This window comes from Monodelphis domestica, chromosome 1 (assembly GCF_027887165.1).
Source record: "Monodelphis domestica isolate mMonDom1 chromosome 1, mMonDom1.pri, whole genome shotgun sequence".
NCBI lineage: Eukaryota > Metazoa > Chordata > Mammalia > Didelphimorphia > Didelphidae > Monodelphis > Monodelphis domestica.
This window is the reverse complement of record NC_077227.1, coordinates 473,221,697-473,244,650: the sequence shown is the minus strand read 5'-3', so window position 1 is coordinate 473,244,650 and position 22,954 is coordinate 473,221,697. Positions and strand designations below refer to the sequence as shown.

The following is a 22,954-nucleotide window of genomic DNA, read 5'->3' as shown; positions in this document are numbered from 1 at the left end:
GTAGGAGGAAGCACATTACCTTAGATGGTGGCACTCAGGGCAAAGGTCCGGTTGCCTGGATTAGTTCCAGCTCTGGATGTCAGACACAGAAATGCAAAAGCGAGTGCTAAAGAGCTTCAGAGAGCCTGCATTGGAAGGGCGGTATGAATTTAAAATGAAAGGCTTGTTATTAACAGTGTATGAATATGTATCGAAGATCTTGATAGTATATACCTTCCATCTCCAGATCTGGCACTCTATCCACTGAGCTACCTGCTCACCCAGGATATCTTCATAGTAAGTGATAATTTGGACCTACCCATCTAAGCATATCATTCTGTGAACCTCGACTTCCTCATCAACAAAATGGAAGTAATAAATGAACTACCTACAAATGTATTTTGTTCATAAAGTATTATATAAATGTGAGTTATTACAATACATGATGATGGGTGGGATATGAAGATGATAAATCAATTGAGGAGGGAGTAGTAGCAATTAAGGGAAAGGGGCCTGACTCAAGGGGTTTTTTTTGCTCTCATATTGCACTGGGGAGATGGTTCTGAAAAATTGGCTGGGAGAAAATTCACTTAGCTATTAATATCCTTTGAGCCACAGATCCCACTACTAGCCATTTATCTCAGAAAAGTCAAAAGCAGAAAGAAAGGTCCTATATATCCCAAAAGATTTATAGTAAGACTTTTTGTGGTAGCTAAAAACCAAAAACAACAAATTGCTAACAGAATAATATTTGCACCATAAGAAAGGAATATGAGGAATTCACAGATGAGAGGACTCAATATGAAGTTTTATACAATGAAATAAGATCCAAGAAAATACTGTATAAAATGCCCACAAAAATGTAAACATCGGGGGCAGCTGGGTAGCTGGGTAGCTGAGTGGATTGAGAGCCAGGCCTAGAGACGGGAGGTCCTAGGTTCAAATCTGGCCTTAGTCACTTCCCAGTTGTGTGATCCTGGACAAGTCACTTGAGCCCCATTGCCTAGCCCTTACCACTCTTCTGCCTTGGAGCCAATACACAGTATTGACTCCCAGATGGAAGGTAAGAGTTTAAAAAAAAATGTAAACATTAAAACCAAGCTGAACACTTGTATTATAGTGCCCAAACTTGGCCCTATAGAAGAGATTAAGAAAGGAATCCATCTCCTTTGTTGGAGTGGTGGGAAGCTATGGAGGGGAATGACACGCTGGGTGATGTAGCCGCTATGTTGGTTTTTTGTTGTTGTTGTGTCCAACTCTTCAAACCTCTATTTGGGGTTTTCTTAGTAAAGAGATTGGAGTAATTTGCCATTTCCTTCTCCAGCTTATTTTATAAGTGAGGAAACTGAGGCAAATAGGGTTAAATGACTCACTTAGGGTCACAAAGATAATAAGTGTCTGAGGCCAAATTTAAACTCAAGAAGATGAGTCTTTCTGACCCCTGACCCGGTATTCTATTTGTAGCACCTAGATGCCCCACTAAGTTGTTTAGTTTTGCTTAATTATTTTTTTCTTTTTTCTTTTTTTTAAACCTTTACCTTCCATCTTAGAATCAATCCTGTGTATTGGTTCCAAGGCAGAAGATCACACAGCTAGGAAGTGTCTGAGGTCACATTTGAACCCTGGACCTCCTTTCTGTCTCTGGGTTTGGCTCTCAATTCACTGAGCCACCCAGCTGCCCTCTTAATTATTTTTCTTTGTTACAATGGACAACTCACTGGAATGGTAGGTAGAAGTATATTTGGAAATAACTGATATAAAAACAGAAAGTATAAATAGAAAATTTACTTTAGAAAAAAAGGCACATATTTGTCAATTCAATTGTTTTCTTTCAGTTTTGTTAATCTTTTATGTTCAGAGTTTCTATTTTAGTATTTAGTTCATTCAATCCTCCACATGATGCACTCCTGACTCTCTGAACTGTACCTTCCCTACCATGCCATAGAAATATCTTCTCCGCAAATTCATTCCATCTCTGGTCCTCACACACTGGAAATACCTCTACACCTTCTCCCTATGTTTGGCTGTTTCCTCCTGGAACTTTCATAAGGAGATTACCCAAGCTAATTATGTATTTTTTTTTTTAACTTGTCCAGGGCCACACAGCTGGACAGTATCTAAGGCCACATTTGAACCCAGGTCTGGCCAACTATGTTTTTATTTCTCTCTAAGTTTTACTCTTGACTGTAAGGCTTCCTCTAACCTAGCACCTTCATCTCTTCTCTACTCAGTTGCTTTTCAGTTCCCTAGAGGTGCTAAAATATGAGTTCCTTGAAGGCAGGCCCTATCTTTCTTTGTGCATATTCCCAGTGCTTAGTATAAGGGTTTGGTACATAATAGTTACTTAAATGCTTAATTAGTTGGGTTTTTGTCACTTCCCTATTTTTTTTGGTTGTATATCTAATTCAATTATTTGTTCTTTTTCTCTTTTGTTCGTGTTTACAGATATAAATTTCCCACAGAGATTTTTTGGCCACATCCACAAAATTTTGGTATGTTGTCTTACTATTGCCATTTGAAAATACAATATTTGTTATTTCTGATGAAATTGTTTCTCTGATTTCTTTGACCCACAAACTCTTAAAGTTCAAGTCATCATTTCAGTTCAAATCCTTTCATTAAAGGTCCTTTAGTGATTATAAGTTTTATTGTGGTATGATCAAATAAAGGATGTTTTTCAATAATATTTTTGCTTTTTTTGCTTTTATAAGATTTTTATACCCTAGCACAAGAACAATTATTGTAAAAGTGTCATGTCATGTACAGCCTAGAAATTAGTCAATTCCTTCCGTTTCCTATTTCACTAATCATCAAAGATCTATTATCTAATTTCCTAAAGTCCTATTCCAATCTTTACCACTTGCTGTGTTTATCTTTTTTTGTTAAAATCGCCAGTGTTTGAGAGGGGTACATTGAGGTTCCCAACTACTGATTTTTGTTATTTCTTCTTATAATCTAATTAACTTTTTTTAAGATGCTAAGACACCCAGTACACTATTAAGTAGACATAGTTTCATTGTCAAAAGTGAAAGTGCTTTTTAAAAGCATAAAATGGTTTCTTTTTATTCCTTTTGGTTGCCTGAAGCATCAGATTAGATGGCATTTACAAAAGACTTTATGTGCATGCATATGGTTTCAGCTCTCCTTTGACCAGTTCAGATGAAAGTGAGGTTCACTAGATACTTACTTCCCTTCTCTTTCCCTCCATATTTTTATACTCTTCTTGTCAAAGTACTCCAATTATGGGACATAGATAAGGAAAACACTAATGTTTCACTTTGGGCAATTTGATAATTTTGGATATGGAGCTCTTTTTAGATCATTGCTGAGATACATGTGGGAGAGTTCGGCTCTTTGTGCACTTTCATGACACTGATCTTTCCTCCCATCTATCTAATCATTTCTTCTCAGTCTCCTTTGCTAGATCTCATCATTCATGTCTTGCCCTCTGATGCTGAGAAAAGTTGGACAACCCCACTTCAAGTTGCTGAAATTTCTACCTATTGTTCTTACTCCTAGTTAGCCAGAACAATGTTATATCCTTATTTTACAAGACTGCCTTTAGATTTTTTAATCCAGTGATCTTGTCTGCTCTAGGATTTTTCTTCTCTAAGCTAAATATACCCTGTATGCTTCAAGTAGAATATACCACCTTGAAGATACTACCAGTACTTAACAAAGTGCCTAGCATAAGTAGGCACTTAATAAATGTTTGCTGATTTGAATTGACTAATTTTTGTTCTCTAGGCACCTCCTCATCCTCTAACTTTACTTAGACACCTCTGCAATTTGCCAGAGTCTTTCTTAAAAGGTAGAGGCTAGGGCTAAACACAGAACCTCATTCTTGGTTTGACCAGGCCAAAGGAGAGTAGGACTGTCCTGTATCAGGCCATGGTTATCTTTGAATGCTATTTCAGAGGGACCAGCTTTCAGAGATGAGGGGGGAGTTGCTGAAAAATATGTTTTTAAAGTGGCAGGGTCTGAATGCTTCTGTGCTTTCCCAACCCAAAGAAACAAAGTGAGTGTGGCACCTGACATGAACTTTCATACATGCACCTCCAGAAAAATGAACTCCAGGGTTCCATATTCACTCACAACCATTGCTTAGGAGCCTCTGTCAGAGGATACAATTTGTTAAAAGTAAAGATGATTAATGAAATAGGGAAAAAAGAGGAGGAAGAAAAGGAGAAGGAAGAAAAGAAGGAAATTCCTCCTCTGGAAACTCTGTGGTTCACCCTCCTACAAATATACTATTAGTGGGAAGAGTGGTCATGCCTAGGGGGCACACACACATAGAGGATATTCACTGCCTGGCCAAGACATCATGCATGTGCTGCTTCCCACTGGGGGCATTCTGCCATATCTACCTACAGATTTTGTCTCTGGGCTAGCCAGTTCATTTACATGTCAAGTAAGTTCAACACTCACTTTCAAGTCTATTCACAGGGCTTTGAGATAGCTGTCCTTACCCTTTCTTCCATCATCTAGGCCTTCAGGGAAAAGAATTAGAGATAAACTCTGATCTCATTCTCTAACCCAGAGCTAGTGGGTATGGTTAGACTAGACAGTGTCCAGTGTTGGAGAGAAAAGAGGTTGGGGGAGGGTTTCCCCAGAGGTCAGTAGCAACATCTTGGAGCAACAAGGGGACATCCTACTTCTTTGGCATTTTGGGTGAAAAACCAAGAAGTAGCTGGAACCTCTCAGTGAATAATACTATTGAGTGCAGACTTTGAAGTCAGAAGATGGGGAAAGCAGAAAGAATAGCAATAAAATCATGGAATTTCAATAGTCCAGGACTGATTCATGGGGAGGGTACCTTTTTCTCTGTCAACTTGGAATAATGTTACAGGGAACTGGTCAATGAGGGCTCGAATCCTGGATGCATGAGCTGACTTCTGGAAGCACTTGATATAATATTAAAAAAAAATACTCTTTAACTGCCTGCCCTTTGATCCAGCCAGAGCACTGCTGGGTTTGTACCCCAAAGAGAAAATAAGGAAAAAGACATGTACAAGAGTATTCATAGCTGCGCTCTTTGTGGTGGCAGAAAATTAGAAAACGAGGGGATGCCCTTCAATTGGGGAATGGCTGAACAAATTGTGGTATATGTTGGTGATGGAATACTATTGTGCTAAAAGGAATAATAAAGTGGAGGAATTCCATGGAGACTGGAACAACCTCCAGGAAGTGATGCAGAGCGAGAGGAGCAGAACCAGGAGAACATTGTACACAGAGACTAATACACTGTGGTATAATCGAACGTAATGGACTTCTATACTAACAGCAATGCAGTGATCCAGGACAATTCTGAGGGACTTATGAGAAAGAACATTATCCACATCCAGAGGAAGAACTGTGGGAGTGGAAACACAGAAGAAAAACAACTGCTTGATCTCATGGGTTGATGGGGACATGATTGGGAAAGTAGACTCTAAATGATCCCCCTAGTGCAAATATTAATAATATGGAAATGGGTCTTGGACAATGACACATGTTAAACCCAGTGGAATTGTGGTTCAGATATAGGAGGGGGGGGAAGAACACGAGTCTTGTAACCATGGAAAAATATTCTAAAGCATCTAATTAAATAAAAATTTAAAAAAAATACTCCTTATTTTTGAGCATGTAGTGCTACTGTAGGACTGTTTCCTAACCAATTACTGTATGGCAAAAAAAAAAAAGCCTTTTGATTGGCTGCTAAGCTAGAACTGTATTTTACTTGTTTTTACCCAAATATTTGCCAGTCTCAGCAAGGGTCATCGCTGCATGGCTATAGCTTTTATCTCAACAGAACCCTTCATTTTTATGGAGTCCTCTCCTTATATGTTCTTGCCACTAGAAAGATCAAGGAGATACCCCCAAAATCAGGAGAGGGGAGGGGAGAGAGAGAGGGAGGAAGAGAGAAAGACACAGAGACACAGACACAGAGACAGAGAGAGGGCTTGAAGCCTTCACATTACCCCACTAAGTTCTCTTCTTCCCCTTTTCCCTTATCTTGAAATGGGTATGAAACATTACACTACTGGAGGTGGTAAAGCATTCTAGAGGATGAAACCAAATAAGTACAAATGGGCTTAAACTACAGAGGAAAGGATCAGGATAGGTGGAAGGAAGAGCTTCTTGACAGGGTGAGCTGTTATGAGACTCAGGGAGCCTCCGTTAGAAAATTGTGCCTCTAGAGAGAGCTACTCCTAGAAGGCCTTGCCTCTTGGGGTGACATGGAGTCAAATCAGCCTTGGAACGGGGGAAGAAGGGTTCTCCTGGTTTAGGGGTGTGGATCTCATAGGCTGAATTTTGGCAGGAAGGGAGGCCGATTACCCCTGGCCTGTCTTTGACCAGTTGTACCTCTTGGGTACCTATAGAACAAGAGTAGGTTCCAACTCTGTAGGCCTTAGTCTTGGTGTAGGAATGGCACTGGTCTCTTGAGGAACCCACAAGAATATGCTTATTTTTTTCCCTGAAGCTCAGAGTTGACCTTGCTCCCCTGCTCAATAGTGCCAGTGGGATCTTATTGGCTCCAGGATAAAATACAAAATCCTCTTTGTGACAGTTAAAGTCCTTTACAACCTGCCCCCCTTTCCGAACTAATCACACCTGACTCCCCTTCACATGCTCCCTGGCCCTAGTGAAACTAGCTTCTTATTCCATACCAGATACTTCATCTCCTCTCTCCACACTTTTGCACTGACTGTGTCCCATGCCTGGAATGTTCTCCTTTACCTATGTTTCTTGAAATCTCTTGTTTCCTTTGAAATTCATCTCAAACACCATCTTCTTTGCAGAGCTCTTTGCAGTCTTCCAAACTGCTACTGCCATCACCCCACAAAATTACCTAGTATTTATTTTGTCTATACATATATGTCATCTCTTCCACAGACAAGCTCTGGGATAATTTTACTTTTTTTTTTTTAATCTTCGGTGCCTGGCACATTTTTTCAAAAACCCTATCTGCTGTCTTAGAATCAGTACTATGTATTGGTTCTAAGGTAGAAGGGCCATCAGGGCCAGGCAATGGGAGTTAAATAAAACTAGGAAGTGTCCGAGTTCAGATTTGAATCCAGGATCTCCCATCTCTACGCCTGGCTCTCAATCTACTGAGCCACCTAGAGGAATCCTGCCTGGCACATCTTTGCTGTTCAGTCATTTCACTGTATCTGACTCTCTGAAACCTCATTTAGGGTTTTCTTGGCTTAGCATTTCCTTCTCCAGCTCATTTTAGACATCGGAGAATTGAGGCAAACTGAGATCAGTGATTTGCCAGAATCAAAAAGTTAGTTAAGAGTGGAAAGCCAGATTTAGCCTATGACAGAATACTGGGCCCAGATTTTACAATAAGGTACTGTAAACATCCCATAAAAGAAAAAGAAAAAAATTCAGCCTTCTTTGGCACAAAGAGAGGGCCAAAAAATTTTTGCTCAGATTCTCAGATTGTGCACCCCCAACCCCTGTATATTTAAAAGCAGGGACTCCGTGTTAGAACCCTGATCAAATCACCACTAATTCACTCCTGAAAACTCCTCTGGTGTAGTGAAGAGTATTGACTCTGGAATTTGAGGCGCTGGGTTCGATTCTTGTCTCAGATGTTTAGTATCTGTGTGACCCTAAACCTCAGTTTCCTTATCTGTTAAATGAGGAGCGGAATTAGAGGACCTTCGGTCCCTTCCATCTAATTCATGTTAGTCTTTGACTTCCTGCCAAGTCATAAAATCTGGCCCATTTCCTTGGTTCATGATCCCAGATTGTTTTTTGGTGCTTCTAGCAGCAACCCAGAAAAAGAACCAAGGTAATTAATGCCTCTGGATGATCCAAGCTTCCCTGACCTGCAAGTCTCTAAAACTGAGTATGTCCTAGTGAGTGGGTTTAAAGAGCTACTTGCACAGTCCATTCGGAGATGCCTTCTGAATGGCAGAAAGGCTTGCTGCCTGGAATGCCCACTCCCACTTTCCTTTGCTCAGCCCAGTTCAGATTTGTCAACTTACATTCCAACTCATTCAATTAAATTAAAAAAAAAAAAAGAGCAAGCACTTACTGTATGCAGAGCTATAATCAGGAATTCCAACATCTAGGGCAAATTTGATTGGAAGGGATTGGGGACAGAGCAAGGGAGAGAGAGACTTCTATTAGATTGCAAATTCCTTGAAGATAGGGACTATCTGTTGCCTCTTTAAAGCATCTCCAGTGCTTAGCATAGTGCCTGGCATATAGTAGGTGCCTATTAAACGCTGATTGATTGATTGATTAATTAGCAAAAGACTTTGTGGTGGAGCAGCTGGGTAGCTCAATGGATTCAGAGTCAGGCCCAGAGACAGGAGGGTCCTGGGTTCAAATTTGGCCTCAGATACTTCCCAGCTATGTGACCCTGGGCAAGTCACTTGACCTCCACTGACTAGTCTTTACTGCTCTTCTGCCTTAGAACCAATACATAGTATCAATTCTAAGATGGAAAGTAAGGGTTTACAAAAAATCTTCTTCCATTATTAAATGTTTAAAAAGTGCTATGTGAGGTCTGCACAAAGAAGCCTTTTCCAGCTTTTCCAGTCCCAATGACCTCAGCCTTCACTAGAATCCTAAAGAACATATTATCTATACCAACACTCTGTTTTGTAGTGTTTCATTTACTTTCAATGTAAATGTGTCATACACAATTTACTTTAGGGGGCAGCTGGGTGGCTCAGTGGATGGAGAGCCAGGACTAGAGACGGGAGGTCCTGGGTTCAAATCTGACCTCAGCCACTTCCCAGCTGTGTGACCCTGGGCAAGTCACTTAACCCCCATTGCCTAGCCCTTACCACTCTTCTGCCTTGGAGCCAGTACACAGTATTGGCTCCAGAAGGTAAGGGTTTAAAAAACAAACAACCCAATTTACTTTAAATGGGAGTACATAAGTCTCATCTCCTCAACAAGATTTTAAACACTGGGCATGTAGTAGGTGCATTAATAAATACTTGCAAGCTTGACTTCTCTCCCCGAAGCATGTTGTCCAATGGGGACAGGAGAACCTTCTACTTTTTGAAAGAAACTTTCCCACTATTTACAGCTGATAAAGGAAATCAGCTATGCAAGGCAACTTCCTCATTAGAGAGGCAGGGACCCACCTCTCTGTCCTCTGACTTAGATCAAATTCATTTCCTCTCATTCTTTTCCATTGCCTTTTTTCTTTCTTATTGTCTAGCTGTGGGGTGATGAAATATCTTTTTATGATCTTTGTCTCCCCAAAAGCCAGGGCATTAAACTTGACCCTTTAGCAAAAATGGAAAGTGCTGGATTAGTACTAAATACGGAGATGCAGGCACTCAATTCCCCCAATCTTCTTTCTTTCTTAAGGAACTAGCCTTAAAAAAAAGGCTTCAGAAGCACATGGTAAGCCCATCTGACTGGTCTCTTCAAGAAAAAGTATTAGAAGGGAAAGTGGAGGGGCAGCTAAGTTGTTCAGTGAATAGAGAACCAGACCTGGAGATGGGAGGTCTTGGGTTCAAAGGTAGCCTCAGACACTTTCTAAGTCAAGTCACTTAATCTCAATTGCCTAGCTCTTACTGTTCTTCTGCCTTAAAATTGGTCCTTTGTATCTATTCCAAAGCTAAGGGAAAGAAAGAAAAAAAGATAGGAAGGAAGGGAGGGAAGAAGGAAGGAAGGAAGGGAGGGAAGAAAGAAGGAAGGAAGGAAGGAAGGAAGGAAGGAAGGAAGGAAGGAAGGAAGGAAGGAAGGAAGGAAGGAAGGAAGGAAGGAAAGAAGGAAGGAAGGAAGGAAGGAAGGAAGGAAGGAAAAGAAGAGAAGCTGGACTTGAGATCCTGTCCTTGGTTTGCCCTATAAGAGTAGGCCAAGGGGTAGCTGGGTAGCTCAGTGGATTGAGAGCTTGACCTAGAGATGGGAGGTCCTAGGTTCAAATCTGGCCTTAGTCACTTCCCAGTTGTGTGATCCTGGACAAGTCACTTAACCCCCATTGCCTAGCCCTTACCACTCTTCTGCCTTGGAGCCAATGCACAGTATTGACTCCAAGATGGAAGATAAGGGTTTAAAAAAAAAAGTAGGCCAAGTCATGTAATCTCATAGAGTCATGATTTCCTCATCTGTAAAATAAGGTGGTTGTTTGGTCTAGAACTGTGTTGAAGAACATAGGACCGTGTGCCAAAGCATGCCAGAGGGGGCTGCTCCCCTCTGCTCAATGTGCACCTCAGGGCATTTCTCACATGACCCACTCCTCTGCCCAGCAGCCCAATGGGAGCTCTTCCTCCCTCCCATCTGGGGTAAGGGGTCGGGGTAGCAGCAGCTCACATGGCATGAGAGTTGCAGTTTGGGCACACAGTCTCCAAAAAGTTCACCATCACTGGTCTAGAAAAGCTCTAAGATTAATTTCAGTTCTAATAATTTATGGTTCTGGAGCCTTTTTTTTTCCTGTTCTGAATTTTATATAACTCATTGAAAATACAAACCTAATCATTTACCTCAAACTACCTAGAAATAGGGGCTTGGAGAGACCATGTAGTGGCAGTTTTTGTTGCATTCATAGGTAGTTTTATGAATATTATTAAAGCTTTATTGTTACCTTTTGTTTTCATACTACATTTTCCCTTAACTTCCCCCTCTCCACTCTCCCCTCTAACCAATAACCTTAACATTTCAGCAAAGTCAACCAAGTGTCTCATCTGGCAGCATGTATCATATCCCTCATCCCTTGATTTGAGAGGAAGGAGGTATGTTTCATGAGCAGTTTTCTAGGACTAAGATTACTTTCATAATTCATCATAGTTTCTAGAATGCTATTTCTATTACTATTATAAGCTCTGGGAATTCTTTTTCACTAACCAGAGACATTGAAGATCTTCAGCTATGTGAGTCAGTCACAGAAGTGATTGGAAGGATTGAGGCTAAAGCAAGGGAGACAAGCAATTTCCATTAGATTGGAGCTCCTTGAGAGCCTTTTTTATTTAAATCTCCAGTGCTTAGCACAAGGTTGGGCAGTGTGAGCCAGTGACATTTCATAACCCAGATGAAACCTTGGCTTTTATGTGGATCAGCCAGCTGGTCTTGGTCAGAGTAGATTTTGGACTCAAGTTATTGTTGAAATCCACCCCAGTCAGCTTTGGCTGACAACTTGAAAGAGACCTTTTATCTTAGTTTCTCAACTTTCACCTGTTTTTCCTTTTCCTATAGGACCTCAGTCAAAAATAATAGTTGCTTCTTATAATCAACGAGAGACTGGCACTGAGAACACCAGCCCTTTTTGTCAGAGGGACTTGATAGATGAACCTCATTGTTCTTGCTGGGCCAAATCCAAAAGCATCACACAACTTCGTGACATTTAATTTGGTTCAAAGTAACAAATAGATATTAAGCAACTGATATCCAGGATTCTAATTTGGGGTGAGAGGAAATCAGCATAGAAGTTTCTGGTCTTGCCTGGGAGCAGCTGGGTTGGCTGATTCTTTGGGGATATGAGACCCTATCACAGCATCTTTGAAGAAGTTCTAGAGCTGGAAGGGACCTCAGAAGTCATCTAGTCCAACCTCATCGTATTGCATATGAGGAAACTGAGGGCCAACGAGGCTAAGCGACATGGCTAATGTCACATGGATAGAAAGTTTTGGAAGTAGAGCTTGAGCCCAGATCCTTTGGCTCCTGTCAGTGATCTTTCCATCCATCCATCCTATGAGACCACTCATTGAGAGATGAGTGAATGGCTTTGCCTCAATTTGAGTGAATTTCTTCTGACCAAACATTTCCCACTTTCTTCACCTATCCCTCCCCCACTTCTCCGTTAGGATAACAAAACCATCATACCTTTCAATTGATTCTTGGAGCTTCTAGCTTGGCTATAATTCTGCCTTCCATGTCCTGGAGCATTTCCTTGGACCTCAAAGCTTAATAGGAAACCCTACAAATAATATGGGAACTTGGGGAGGGTGGAGTCAGCTGGGAAAACCTCTGCTATAAGGCACTTCCTGATGGGGTTATAACCAAGAGACAGACATTCCTTGATGGCATTTCTTCTGATTCGTCCACCAGAGTTGGAGGGGGTGGGAGGCGGAGTATAGGAAAGGAGAAGTAGTCTTTTTGTCGGAGGCATGTGCTATTTCAACACTCTTTGGGGTAATATTTTGCACAAAGGGCACTTCTGGGCTCCTTAGTTGTGTTCTATGGGGGATTAAGATCCACATAGAAACTCCAGATCTCTGGCTGTGCATCATAAACTTCCAAGCAAGGCGAGTGTCCTGTCAAGCATTAATGCGAATGACCTGCCAGCTGTACTAAAGTCTGGAGTACTAAGGTACTTCAGGAGGAAGGATGGATGCCAGTTCTCTTGTCACTTCTTTTTAAACCCATACTTTCTGTCTTAAAGTTGATACTAAGTATTGATTCTAAGGCAGAAGAGCAGCAAGAGCTACGCAATTGAAGTTAAGTGAATTGCCCAGAGTCACACAGTTAGGAAGTATCTGAGGCCTGATTTGAACCCAGGTCCTCCTGACTTCAGGGCTGGTACTCTATCCATTGAGCCACCTAGCTGCTCCTCCTGCCCTGTTTGTAAACAGTAACTGTAACTAGGGTAGGATTGTTGGGGCTTTACTTCAGGGCACCAACATTTTGTGACTGGGGAGGTCTTTCCCTTTTTCATGGTCTCCTCCTCCACAGACCCCTCCCTCCCTCCCTCCTTACTTCACACCTCAAGGTCTTCTGCTGGCTTGTGCCAACTTTGTTTCAGCAGGTTCCATCACCACAGTGTTTCTTGTTTGCGGCCCAAACCAAAGTGGGCACAGATAGTATTTCCTCGGGGACAGGCCTTCCCTTCACTCTCATGGGCAGATTGTTGTCTGAGCTGTCACGGCCACCCCTTTCTGGGGTTAGAGCATCCTTTATGCTGACACTACCTTTAGCATTCTTCCCAGGTAAAAGAATTTCTAGTCACAGCTCTGGTTAAGGAGTATAGACTATAGTCAGGTTAAACAACAAAGACTAAACCCCTGGTTGTGGCCTTGGTCACATTTTAAGCAGCCACTGGCACATTTTTATTTTGCATTATCAGTGAACTTGCCAACACCATAAGCAATAGCAGGCCCAGAGATTAGCAACGTATGGTTTACTTAGGTGCCAAAGATGGCCCGCTTGCTTTTTATCATCACATGGGTAACTGGGTTGTGCCATTACCATCCCCTCTCCTGATACTTGAAAGAGATATGGGTGGCCACAAGTTGGCAACTGACACACATACTTTTCCCAAAGAAAGAATTCCCCCTTCAGGCTCTGCTCAAAAGCTGTCAACAGCTGTATCTCTCCCACCTGAGAAGTCAGAAAAAGAGTGAAATCCTAGGAGTACGGATGGAGTATTTAAAGGTCACCTAGTCACGTCTCTTTTACAAATCAGGAAACTGAGACCCAAAGAATTTTAAGTGACTCATCCAAGGTCATAGAGGTAATGAGTAGTAGTATCAGGATTAAAACCCAAGTCATTTAATTCCAAAATCTACATTATTTTCCAGTGCCATAACTAGGCTGGGGCAAATGCTGCCTGGAGGCAAGCAGAAATGGAATGTGCTCTGAAACCAACTTGATAATAATGTGGAAATAATATCAGAAATAATGAACAGAAATTCATTTGAGTGGAAAGGTGAAATTGTTGCTTTTGTGGCACAGGAAGCAGAATTTCAAAGGGGCTCTGAGATCTCTAGTTCAACCAGCTGCCCTTATTTTTAAAGTGGATGGGGGTGGGGGGTGGCAGCCAGGTGGCTCAGTGGATAGAGAGCCAGGCCTGGAATCAGAAGGTGGGTTCAAATTTGGCCTCAGATACTTCCTAGGTATGACCCTGGGCAAGTCACTTAACCTCAACTGCCTTGCAGTAATTCTTTTGCCCTGGAACCAATACTTAGTATTGATTCCAAGTTAAAGGTTGAAAAGAAAAAAGCACATGGGACTTACTGGAGGAATGTGAATGAAACTTAAGAAACCAAAATAATTTTATCAGAGGCAATAGAACTGGGAAGATCTGAGCCCAAGTCCTGCTCAGACTGGTATTAGTTGTGTAACCATGAGTACATCTTAACTTCTCAGTGGCCCCGTTAACTTTTTTTTCACCCGTACCTTCTGTCTTATCAATTCTAAGACTGAAGAGCAGTAAGGGCTAGGCAACTGGGGTTAAGTGACTTGCCCAGGCTCACACAGTTAAGAGGTGTCTGAGGACAGATTTGAACCCAGGTCCTCCCAACTCCCAACTCCAGGCCTCCCAACTCTCTCTATCCACTGTGCTATCTTAGTTGTCCTTCCTAGCTGACTGAAAAGTCTTTAAAAGGTCCACATGAATTGCTCTGCACCAGTGAAGAGAATTTCCCTATGAGGATTAAATCATAGGACCACACACAAAAATAAACTACCAGGTATTATTTTTTATAAAGAAAGAGAAATCTGAAAGGTTATTATTCTAAGTTTGGCAATGAGTTTGGTCAGGTGTCCAAATAAAAGCAAACCCTATAATATAATGATTTAGGAAGAGGGCAAGAAAAAGAAAATGTAAGAGCTCTGAAAACCATCACTCTTCCAGGGAGTGTGAGTATAGTATGTTCGTAGCATGAGTCAACACCAGGACTGGCTCAAAGCACTCTGAAAGATGTAATTCTAGACAGAATTGCACTATACCAAGGCCCAACTACCATCAGATTCTAGGAAAACAAGAATGATATCAGTCTCTATTGTCTGGAAGGGAAAAAGGAATAGAGACATCTTCCTCTCTGTTATATAGTGAACTGAGGAGGAAAGGCACTTGACTGTCTTCTTCCCCTCTTGAAAGGATGCCATGATTTCATTTTCTGCTCAGCCTGATCTCATGCCTTGATTTTCTTCCAGAGGCCCTTACTTATTTTGAGCATTTTCTAGCCTATTAGAACTAACCAGTTTTTGACAATTAAAAAAACAATCTACTTCCCCATTTTGTCTAACAAACAAAGAACTCAAAAATCCACGATGGCTAGTCATTATGTATATGAAGACAAGGGCCCAGACCACATAAAGGAGTAACAGGATTTAGAATGGAAGATACTTTTAGAGATCATCTAATCCAGTGTTGGGCAGTTAGGTGGAATAATGGATAGTGCCTGGCCTATAGTTAGGAAGACTCATCTTGCTAGGTTTAAATCTAGCTGTATGACCCTGGGCAATTCACTTAACTCTATTTGCCTGTTTTCTCATCTGTAAAATGAGCTGAAGAAGGAAATGTCAAACCACTCAAGTATCCTTGCCAAGAAAACTCCAAATGGAGTCATGAAGAGTTAGACATGACTGAAAGCCCAGTGGTGTCACGCTAATCTATAAATAAAGATCCTTTAACTTAGTTTTAAAATGTAACATTATTTATGTTTTATTGTATTTTTGTTTTATTAAATATTCCTAATTACACTTTTATTGAGTTCAAGTTGATCTGACATCTTTGATCTTGTCTAAACCTCATATAGGACTAGGGTTTACATGGTGCTTTCCCTACAAAAACCCAGTGATACAGATGGTGCAAGTATTATTCTTCCCTGTTCTTTATGGATGAAAAAACTGAGGCCCAGACTCATTAAATGTCTTGTAAAGGACCAGAGCTATAACTAGGGTAAAGTAACCAAAGCTTTGTACCAGGTTTCTGACAAGGGACAGGGGGGAGACAGGATCTACCATGTATGTTCCTTTCCCAGGGCTCACTGGAGACAGTGGCAGGTCTCTGAAGAATGAACTGTCCTCTATGACCACACCCTACCTACCCACTGTTTGCTAGACTGTTTTCTCTGTACTACCACTACTGTCCAATCAACCCTGCCAGACTGATATCCAATGGTACATTTCTCTCCCCCACCTTCCCCATCTGTCCCCACTCCTAAATGGTTTGACTAAATGAAGAAAATACCCAGTTATAGTTCTACCCAAGATTCTACACAAGGAAAAGATACAGATCCATGTTCTGATTCCAGACACCCGCCTTCAAGGTCTCTTCTAGCTCTCATATTTAGCCACTTTTCACATGTTTATGACCAACTAGGAAGTATGGGAGGCCTTGAGCACCAGTCTGAGGCTTTTATGTATAACTTAATATTGCTAAGTGTGAGGCTGATTGTGAGTGTGTGAATACTTACAGTTACACCACTGAGAAAATAAAGCTAATTTTTTGGTTTTTAATGAGAAAATAGAACATCTAGCATCTATGCACACACATACACGCACACATATATATAAATACTTATATCTTTCCCTCCAAACATTCAGACTTGTTATTTGCATAAAAAAATAACCCCTCCAGTTAAAGAAGTGTTATCACTTCAAAGCAGCCAAAGGACCATTACCAACATCAATGAAGATGGAAGAACTGAGAATCCCAGTCATCTCTTCTGATCCAACACCAAGTGTTCACACAAAATAGAGCTTTGACAGCAAAAATAAATAATCTTCCATTTCTCTCTTCTTCCTCCTTCCTAGCCCACAGCCCTGCTGGGGCTCCTGGCCTTCCTGTGTGCTAGTGCAACAGAGCAGTGGCATGAGCCTTTTGTAGAAGAGTCCAATTTCCAGGGTTTACAGTATGAATGATAATCCAGGGTGATTAGTGTGATAACTGGTCTTCAGTGAGGAGCTATGTGAGAAATGTTGACTCAATACTGTTTGTACAGAGGAAACCTTCTTGAGGAAAAGGCCTTCTGATCCTTCATGGTTTCTTGGATTTTTTCCTTTTCTTAATTTTTGCACAGTCAGTAGGTTTTAAGCAAGTTTAAGATTTTCTCAGCTCCAAAGGCAGTTTTCATGGCTAGGTATCCTGCAATAGAAGAACAAGCAGGGGCTGCCAAGGATTGCCAAAATGCTTCCATCCAACTGTTGATATGTAGAACACAAGCAATCTGACAGAATGGATGAGGAGAAGTGTCATTAAGGACTTTATTAAGTGGACAACTCCAGACAAACTAGCTATCCCACAAGTTTCCCAGTGGTTCTCTTAACTGTTTTTGTGTCCTGATTCTCTCTGGTAGTCAGGTGAAGCCAGAATAATGTTTTTATTTAATTTAAATAGAATATGCAGAATTATAAAGGAATTAAATTATCTTGAAATATCAATCAAAATATTGAAATTATCAAAATATTAAAAACCATTTTTACAAAGCCCAGATTAAGAGCCCCTGCTGTAAGGGTTTAAGAGAGAACAGAGAACATATTTTCTGAAGGCATCAGTGGAGAGGGCCTTAGGCCTCCTCTTCCTCATCTACATGAAAAGTACAGTGGAATTTTTTAAACCCTTACCTTCTGTCTTAGAATCAATACTGTGGATTGGTTCCATGGCAGAAGAGCAGTGAGGGCTAGGCAATGGGAGTTAAATGACTTGCCCAGGATCATACAGCTAAGAAGTGGCTAAGGCCAGAATTGAACCTCCCATCTCTGGGCCTGGCTCTCAATTCACTGAGACATTTAGATGTTCCCTGCAGTGGAATTTTTTAAAGGTAGAATTTGTCTGCTTCCAAAGCAAAGTGATGGCAACAAGGCAAGAGGAGGAGGAGAAGAAAGAAGAGAGGATGGAGGAAAAGGAGAGGGAGGAGGAAATGGAGGGTACAAAATCACTGTAAGATATCATCATGGCATTATTTCTGTGTTCAGGACTCTTTGAACCCATTTACAATTGACCTACCTCCAGCCCTGCCCCTTCTCATACCCTCCTCCGCTTCCTGGCATGTATAGCATTTCTAGTCTTCAGCACATTGAAATCAGCAGCATCAAGGGCACTGGACATGGCATGTGGGTCAGGATGGGGAGAAACCTAAAGCAAAATCCAGAAAAAAAGAGTAATCAAAAGTACCAGAGTGACAAAGAGGAAAGTAGAGGGAAAGGAATTATGTAATTCCCCTTGTAGGGCTACAAGGAAGACAAGATCTGGCCCAATGGCCTGCCAGTCATCCTGTCCCAACCCACACCGATCCCCCTCTTCCCCACCCCAACCCAGGGAGTGTTTAAGGAGGTTTCCACAAATAGAATCTAGAGCTATAGGTTTGCCTCATGTCTAGGTTTGGTGGTTGGGGATGGAGAGAAAGGTTATCTTTCTTTCTCTTGTGTTCAGTTATGTCATGGTATGAAAACGGCTCAGCAAGGGGATAGCTGGGTGGCTCAGTGGATTGAGAGCCAGGCTTAAAGGCAGGAGGTCCTAGGTTCAAATCTGGCCCCAGACACTTCCTAGCTGTGTGACCCTGGGCAAGTCACTTGACCCCTGTCACCTAGCCCTTACCACTCTTCTGCCTTGGAACAATATACAGTATTGATTCCAAAATGGAAGGTAAGGGTTATAAAAAAAAAAAAAAGTGTTCAGCAGTACCAACTTAAGGAGGTAGATTTTCAACGCAGTAAGTACCACTTTTTTGTTGTTGGTTAAAAAAAACAAACAAACCAGTACCACTATGAACTTTTTGTATTGATCTTTGGGGTTTATATTACTTACATTTCACAATTTTTCCTAAACTCTTTTCCCACCCTGAGAATTATCTCTTACAACAATAAATAAGAGGGAAAAAACCCTAATGAATATATATGACATTATATGCAGTATTCCACTCCAAAAATTCCCTACATCAGTAAAAGAAGGCAAGGTGACTAGAGCAGTACCTCTAAGATAATTTTCTCAAATTTGCCATTGCTTTCCTCCCCAATATCTTAAATACCTTTCAAAGCTGTGGATGAGGTCACAAAAGCCCTGAGAGAGCATGAGACTATCAAACTCCATGATTCCTGTGAGTGTTGTTTGTCAAGGTTGTTGAGAACATCCCTGCCATAATACAAAGAGCTTCTGCTCTGACAACCTAGGAAAATGCTAAAGAAAATGCTAAAGTTTCTTTCTATGGTAAAAACCAGCTATCTCAGAAAGAGATTATCATTTTGAGGGTGGGAACCAAGAAAATGTGCTTGATCTCAAGGGGAAAAATATGATGAACATAATTACTAATTAATGGTTAAAGAACACCAATAAATAAAGGACTAGATATTGGAAAAACACAGATTATCTATAGTTTTCTTTAAATAACAATCAAGGAAGACAGTATGAGGAGAGCAGGAATTACATTAAAATATGAACAGGATTTATAGCTGAAAAGAACTTTAGTGATCATTTAATCTAACCCTTATTTTCCAGTAGAACAGAAAGACAACATGCTTTCCCACCTAGTGAGCTATATTGTGTTGGCTGGTAATAGAACTCGAGTCGCTTCAGTATCATTCTAGCAATCATTACACCATAACATCGCCCCACACAGAGGCTATGTTCCTCTATCAAAACACAAGTTATGCAACTTATGCATTCTTCTGAGGTCTAAGCATATTACCTCCTATTGACAGGAACTAACCACAATCAGGAAAAAAGGAAACTGTTTTGAACAAACAACAGCTGTCAGAAGGTATATAAACAAAGAAACACACACATACATAATCACAAAGTTCAAAACAGCAAGAGCCAAAAGATCTTGTTGGAGCAAGGGTTCTAAACCTGGTGTTTGTGAATTCTTTATATAACTGGTTTGCTTTGTGATCCTATGTGATTTATGTATTTAAAAATATTATTCCAAGAAGAGGTCTACAGGCTTCAGCAGACTCAGAGAGGGGTCCAGGACACAGAAAAGTTAAGAACCCTTGATCTAGAGTCATTTTGTAGATGAGGCAACTGTGGCCCAGGAGATTGACTTGTACAAGGTAATAATCAATAAGACATTTGTTAAAGTACACTTACCAATAAATACTGGGAATACAAAAGTGAAAGAAAACCATCTCTGCCCTCAAGGAGCATACATGTTATCCTGCTTAGATATAGGGGAGTGAAAGAGTCAGAAGTCTTGGATAATTCTGAGGCTTCAAATCTGGAAGACTAAAGGACAATAATGCCCTTGACAGCAATAACTGAGAAAAGATAAGGCTTAGGGGATAAAGAATGAGTTCTGTTACAGACATGTTAAGTCTGAGGAACATTCAGTTGGAAATATTAGTGAGCAATTGTTGATGTTGGACACAGTAAACAGAAAAGGGATGAATATATAGATCTGGGAGTCATCTACATTGAGATGATAATTAAATTCCTGGGAGCCAATGAGATCACTAGAGATAGAAAAGGGCCTACGTCAGAGATGGGGGGGGGGGCATATTCAGTAAGGGGGTAAATATAGATCGATGACCCAGTAGAGGGGTCCGAGGAGTTGACATCCAAACAGACAGAGGAACCCAAAGAGAGCAATATCAAGAAAACTAAGAGGAGCAAGACCAATCAGAGAAGAGGGTGGATCAATCATGTCAAATATTATAGAGAGGTCAGGAAGGATGAGGACTGAGAAAAGGCCATTAAATTTGGTAATTAAGAGATCACTGGTAACTTTGCAGAGAATGAAATGTGATGAAATCATACAAAATTCAAGGAGTTGAGAGAGAGAAGCAATCACTCATCTTTAAAACTAGCCGAATTCTGGAGGCAATGCCTACACAAACCTAGGCTGGTTTGGAACAAGGCTCCTTCTTCTAAAGAAATGAGACCCCAGACACATGCTAAATGAAGACAGTATTTAAATAAGGCTGTTTCCCATTCCTGGACACCTTTAGTAGATCTGGGCCATGGTTGAGTTCTGGTCAATATGGACAGGTAACAGAACAGCAAAGATAATGGGAAAGTATTCTTACTCTCCCTAATCTAACTGGATTATACGGGTGACAGCTGGAAATCCATTAAGTGGAATTGCTCCTCTCCAGCTTTCTATATCCTTCCTAACCTTCCTAGACAACAGCCTCCCTGAGGTAGCTTCCCTGTCCATTTATTGACCTTACCTGGATAGAAGCCACAGTCTCTGGGGTGGATTGGGTATCTCCAGCTGTGCTCACTAACTGTTCCTTTTCACCACAATCCCTGTCCTTGGGTCTTGTCTTTGACTGAGAGTATTCCTCTTCCTCCTTTTCCTCCTCACTCCCACTGTTTCTGTCCAAGATCTGTGAAAGGGTAGTTGGAACCCTAGGTGGGGGAAGAGTGGCAAGAAAAGCTGGGAGGGCAAAAGCTGCCAAAAATCTGGCTTTCAGAAGGAGATATGCAGGGTTCTCCTTAAGCTGCTGTTGCACCAGATGCCGAGCTGATTGTACATCTTCTCTGGATACATCATTCTTGTCTTGGATACTTCCCTGTGCCACTATGGTAACTGCTTTCTGCTCCAGAGATTTCTTTTGGAGCAGAAGCCCTGAAAGGGTCTTCAGATTACACAGAAAGGGAGGCAGATAGGGTAGGGTACTCTGAAGTGGGGGCAAGCAGACACCTTGCTTTCCTTTAAGCCACTCCCGTATGGAAGCCTCATTCTCTAATGAGAGGAGATTCAGGTCCAGAATACTTTTCCCAGGCTCCATGGCTTTAGGTTGACTGTCTTGGGCAGCCAACCCTTCTTGTTGCTGGGTAATGGGCTTAGGTATCTCTGTTGAAATGGGAAATGATTTTCCAGGATTACCATTTTGAGCAGGAAGATGGTCTTTTGTCTCCAGTAAAAGGCTTTTCTGCATGGGATCTGGGCCTCCTATAGTCACTCCAGTTGGGTTTTCTACCTCTGGGGTGGGTGCACAATCGCAGCCATCAGGCTCTGTCCTTGGTTGGTTTGTGGGACTTTTGGTCTGGGGCTGTGTCTCAGGCTGGGAAAGGGGTGCTGACATCTCTCTAGCTGTCTTCACTTCTCTGGAAGAAGGTTGATCTTCAGGAAGACTATTTTTTCCTGAGTGATTTCCTGTATTTAATGAAGCTGTGGTGGGAAGCTGTATTGGAAGATTTGGTCCAGCTATGCCTGAGGGCAATTCTCCTGTAAGAGTTTTACTGGCAATAAGTGGTCTTTTGGCTAAAGTGGGGCTTGGTTGAGGGGCCCTAAAGCTCTGCTTAACTATTGATGAAGGCAATAGCTTCAGGGTAGACTGATTTCTGGCTACTCCCCCAACAATGGGAAGCACAGGGGTTCCAGCTGGCTTGCCTGGTCCAGGAAGGCCAACAAAGGTTGACATGGACATAGGGACAAGCCCTTGTGTAGTAACTACCCAAGTGATAGGAAACATGTTGCTGGAGATAACCTGTGGACCACAGGTAGGAACTGAAAGGGCAGGCACCAGGCTGATGGGCTTGGGCTGTTGCATAGAGACTTGAGATGGAGCTAGAACAGGAGCATTGGGCAATTCCTGTTTCTTTGAGGCAGTAGTGGCTTGGGAAGACAGGAGGTTAGCTGGCCCTGAGCTGGTAGAAATTTGGCTTATTCCTGGGACTGGATTAGCTGCTATTGCAGGGACTGGGCTCTCACTAGGAACAGAGTGTCCTTCAGACCTCATTGATGAGGACTGACCTGAGATGAGGGCCCCAACCTGGGGAGCAGAGGTACCCTCTGTTTCATTTACTTTCTCTTTAGCAATTACCTCATTTCCCTGGGAGGAGCCAGAGTTATTTGTATTAGAACTTTTCTCAGGGGATTTGGTGGAAGCTATGATGGGGGAAGGTGTTTGAAATGTGGCTACTGGGCTTGAAGCCACAGCAACTGGTTTCCCAGCTGACCCTGATCCCAGTGGCTGGGTCATAGCAAGAGTAGAAGGGATAAGTGGTTGTAGAGATTGCTGAAGGATCACAGGTGGGGTGATCAGCACCTGAGGGGCAAGGATCACTGTGCTCTCCAAGGCCTTTCTGGCTCTGGATTCCCTTAGCCTCTTCTCCCTCAGAAGTTCTGAGACAGTCTTGGGCTTTGATATGGGACCGAAAGAAGTTGGTAACACTGTTGGCCCAGGCTGGGTAGACTCTGGCAAATCTTTCATCTTAGAGATAGATTTCTTCTGTGTTTCTTTGCTCACTCCCTTCATCATCAGACAGCCTGTGAGAGACACAAAAAATATGTAGATTGAGGGCAGACCAATCATAATCCAATCTCAGAAACCACTGCCTAAATAAACCCTGGAACCTCTTATAATATTCATTCAACAAGCATTTATGTACCTACTATATGATCAGTCATAT

At 41.7% G+C, this 22,954-nt stretch overlaps 2 protein-coding genes across 10 annotated transcripts in view; both read right to left on the bottom strand.

Moving 5' to 3' along the window:
- The window catches only part of CARD9 (caspase recruitment domain family member 9), a 38,092-nt gene extending 25,528 nt beyond the window's left edge, over nt 1–12,564 (bottom strand). The window contains exons 1-2 of one of the 3 annotated variants that reach the window (XR_008915371.1): nt 11,758–12,564; nt 20–125 (exon numbers count right to left, since the gene is read on the bottom strand). The gene's annotated coding sequence lies outside the window, so the exon portion shown is untranslated. Of the gene's footprint in view, nt 1–19 lie in introns of all 3 variants that reach the window. The other 2 variants (XM_056812694.1, XM_056812695.1) reach the window with 2 other exon arrangements.
- A 3,534-nt stretch (nt 12,565–16,098) lies between these two features.
- The window catches only part of SNAPC4 (small nuclear RNA activating complex polypeptide 4), a 59,664-nt gene continuing 52,808 nt past the window's right edge, over nt 16,099–22,954 (bottom strand). For 6 of the 7 annotated variants that reach the window (XM_007475314.3, XM_007475310.3, XM_007475311.3 and 3 more), the window contains 3 exons: nt 20,764–22,811; nt 17,606–17,734; nt 16,099–16,826 (listed from right to left, as the gene is read on the bottom strand). In XM_007475314.3, the coding sequence (XP_007475376.1) occupies nt 17,624–17,734; nt 20,764–22,811 (2,159 nt within the window). In that variant the 3' untranslated portion in view covers nt 16,099–16,826; nt 17,606–17,623. The remainder of the gene's footprint in view (nt 16,827–17,605; nt 17,735–20,763; nt 22,812–22,954) is intronic. The other variant, XM_007475313.3, reaches the window with a different exon arrangement.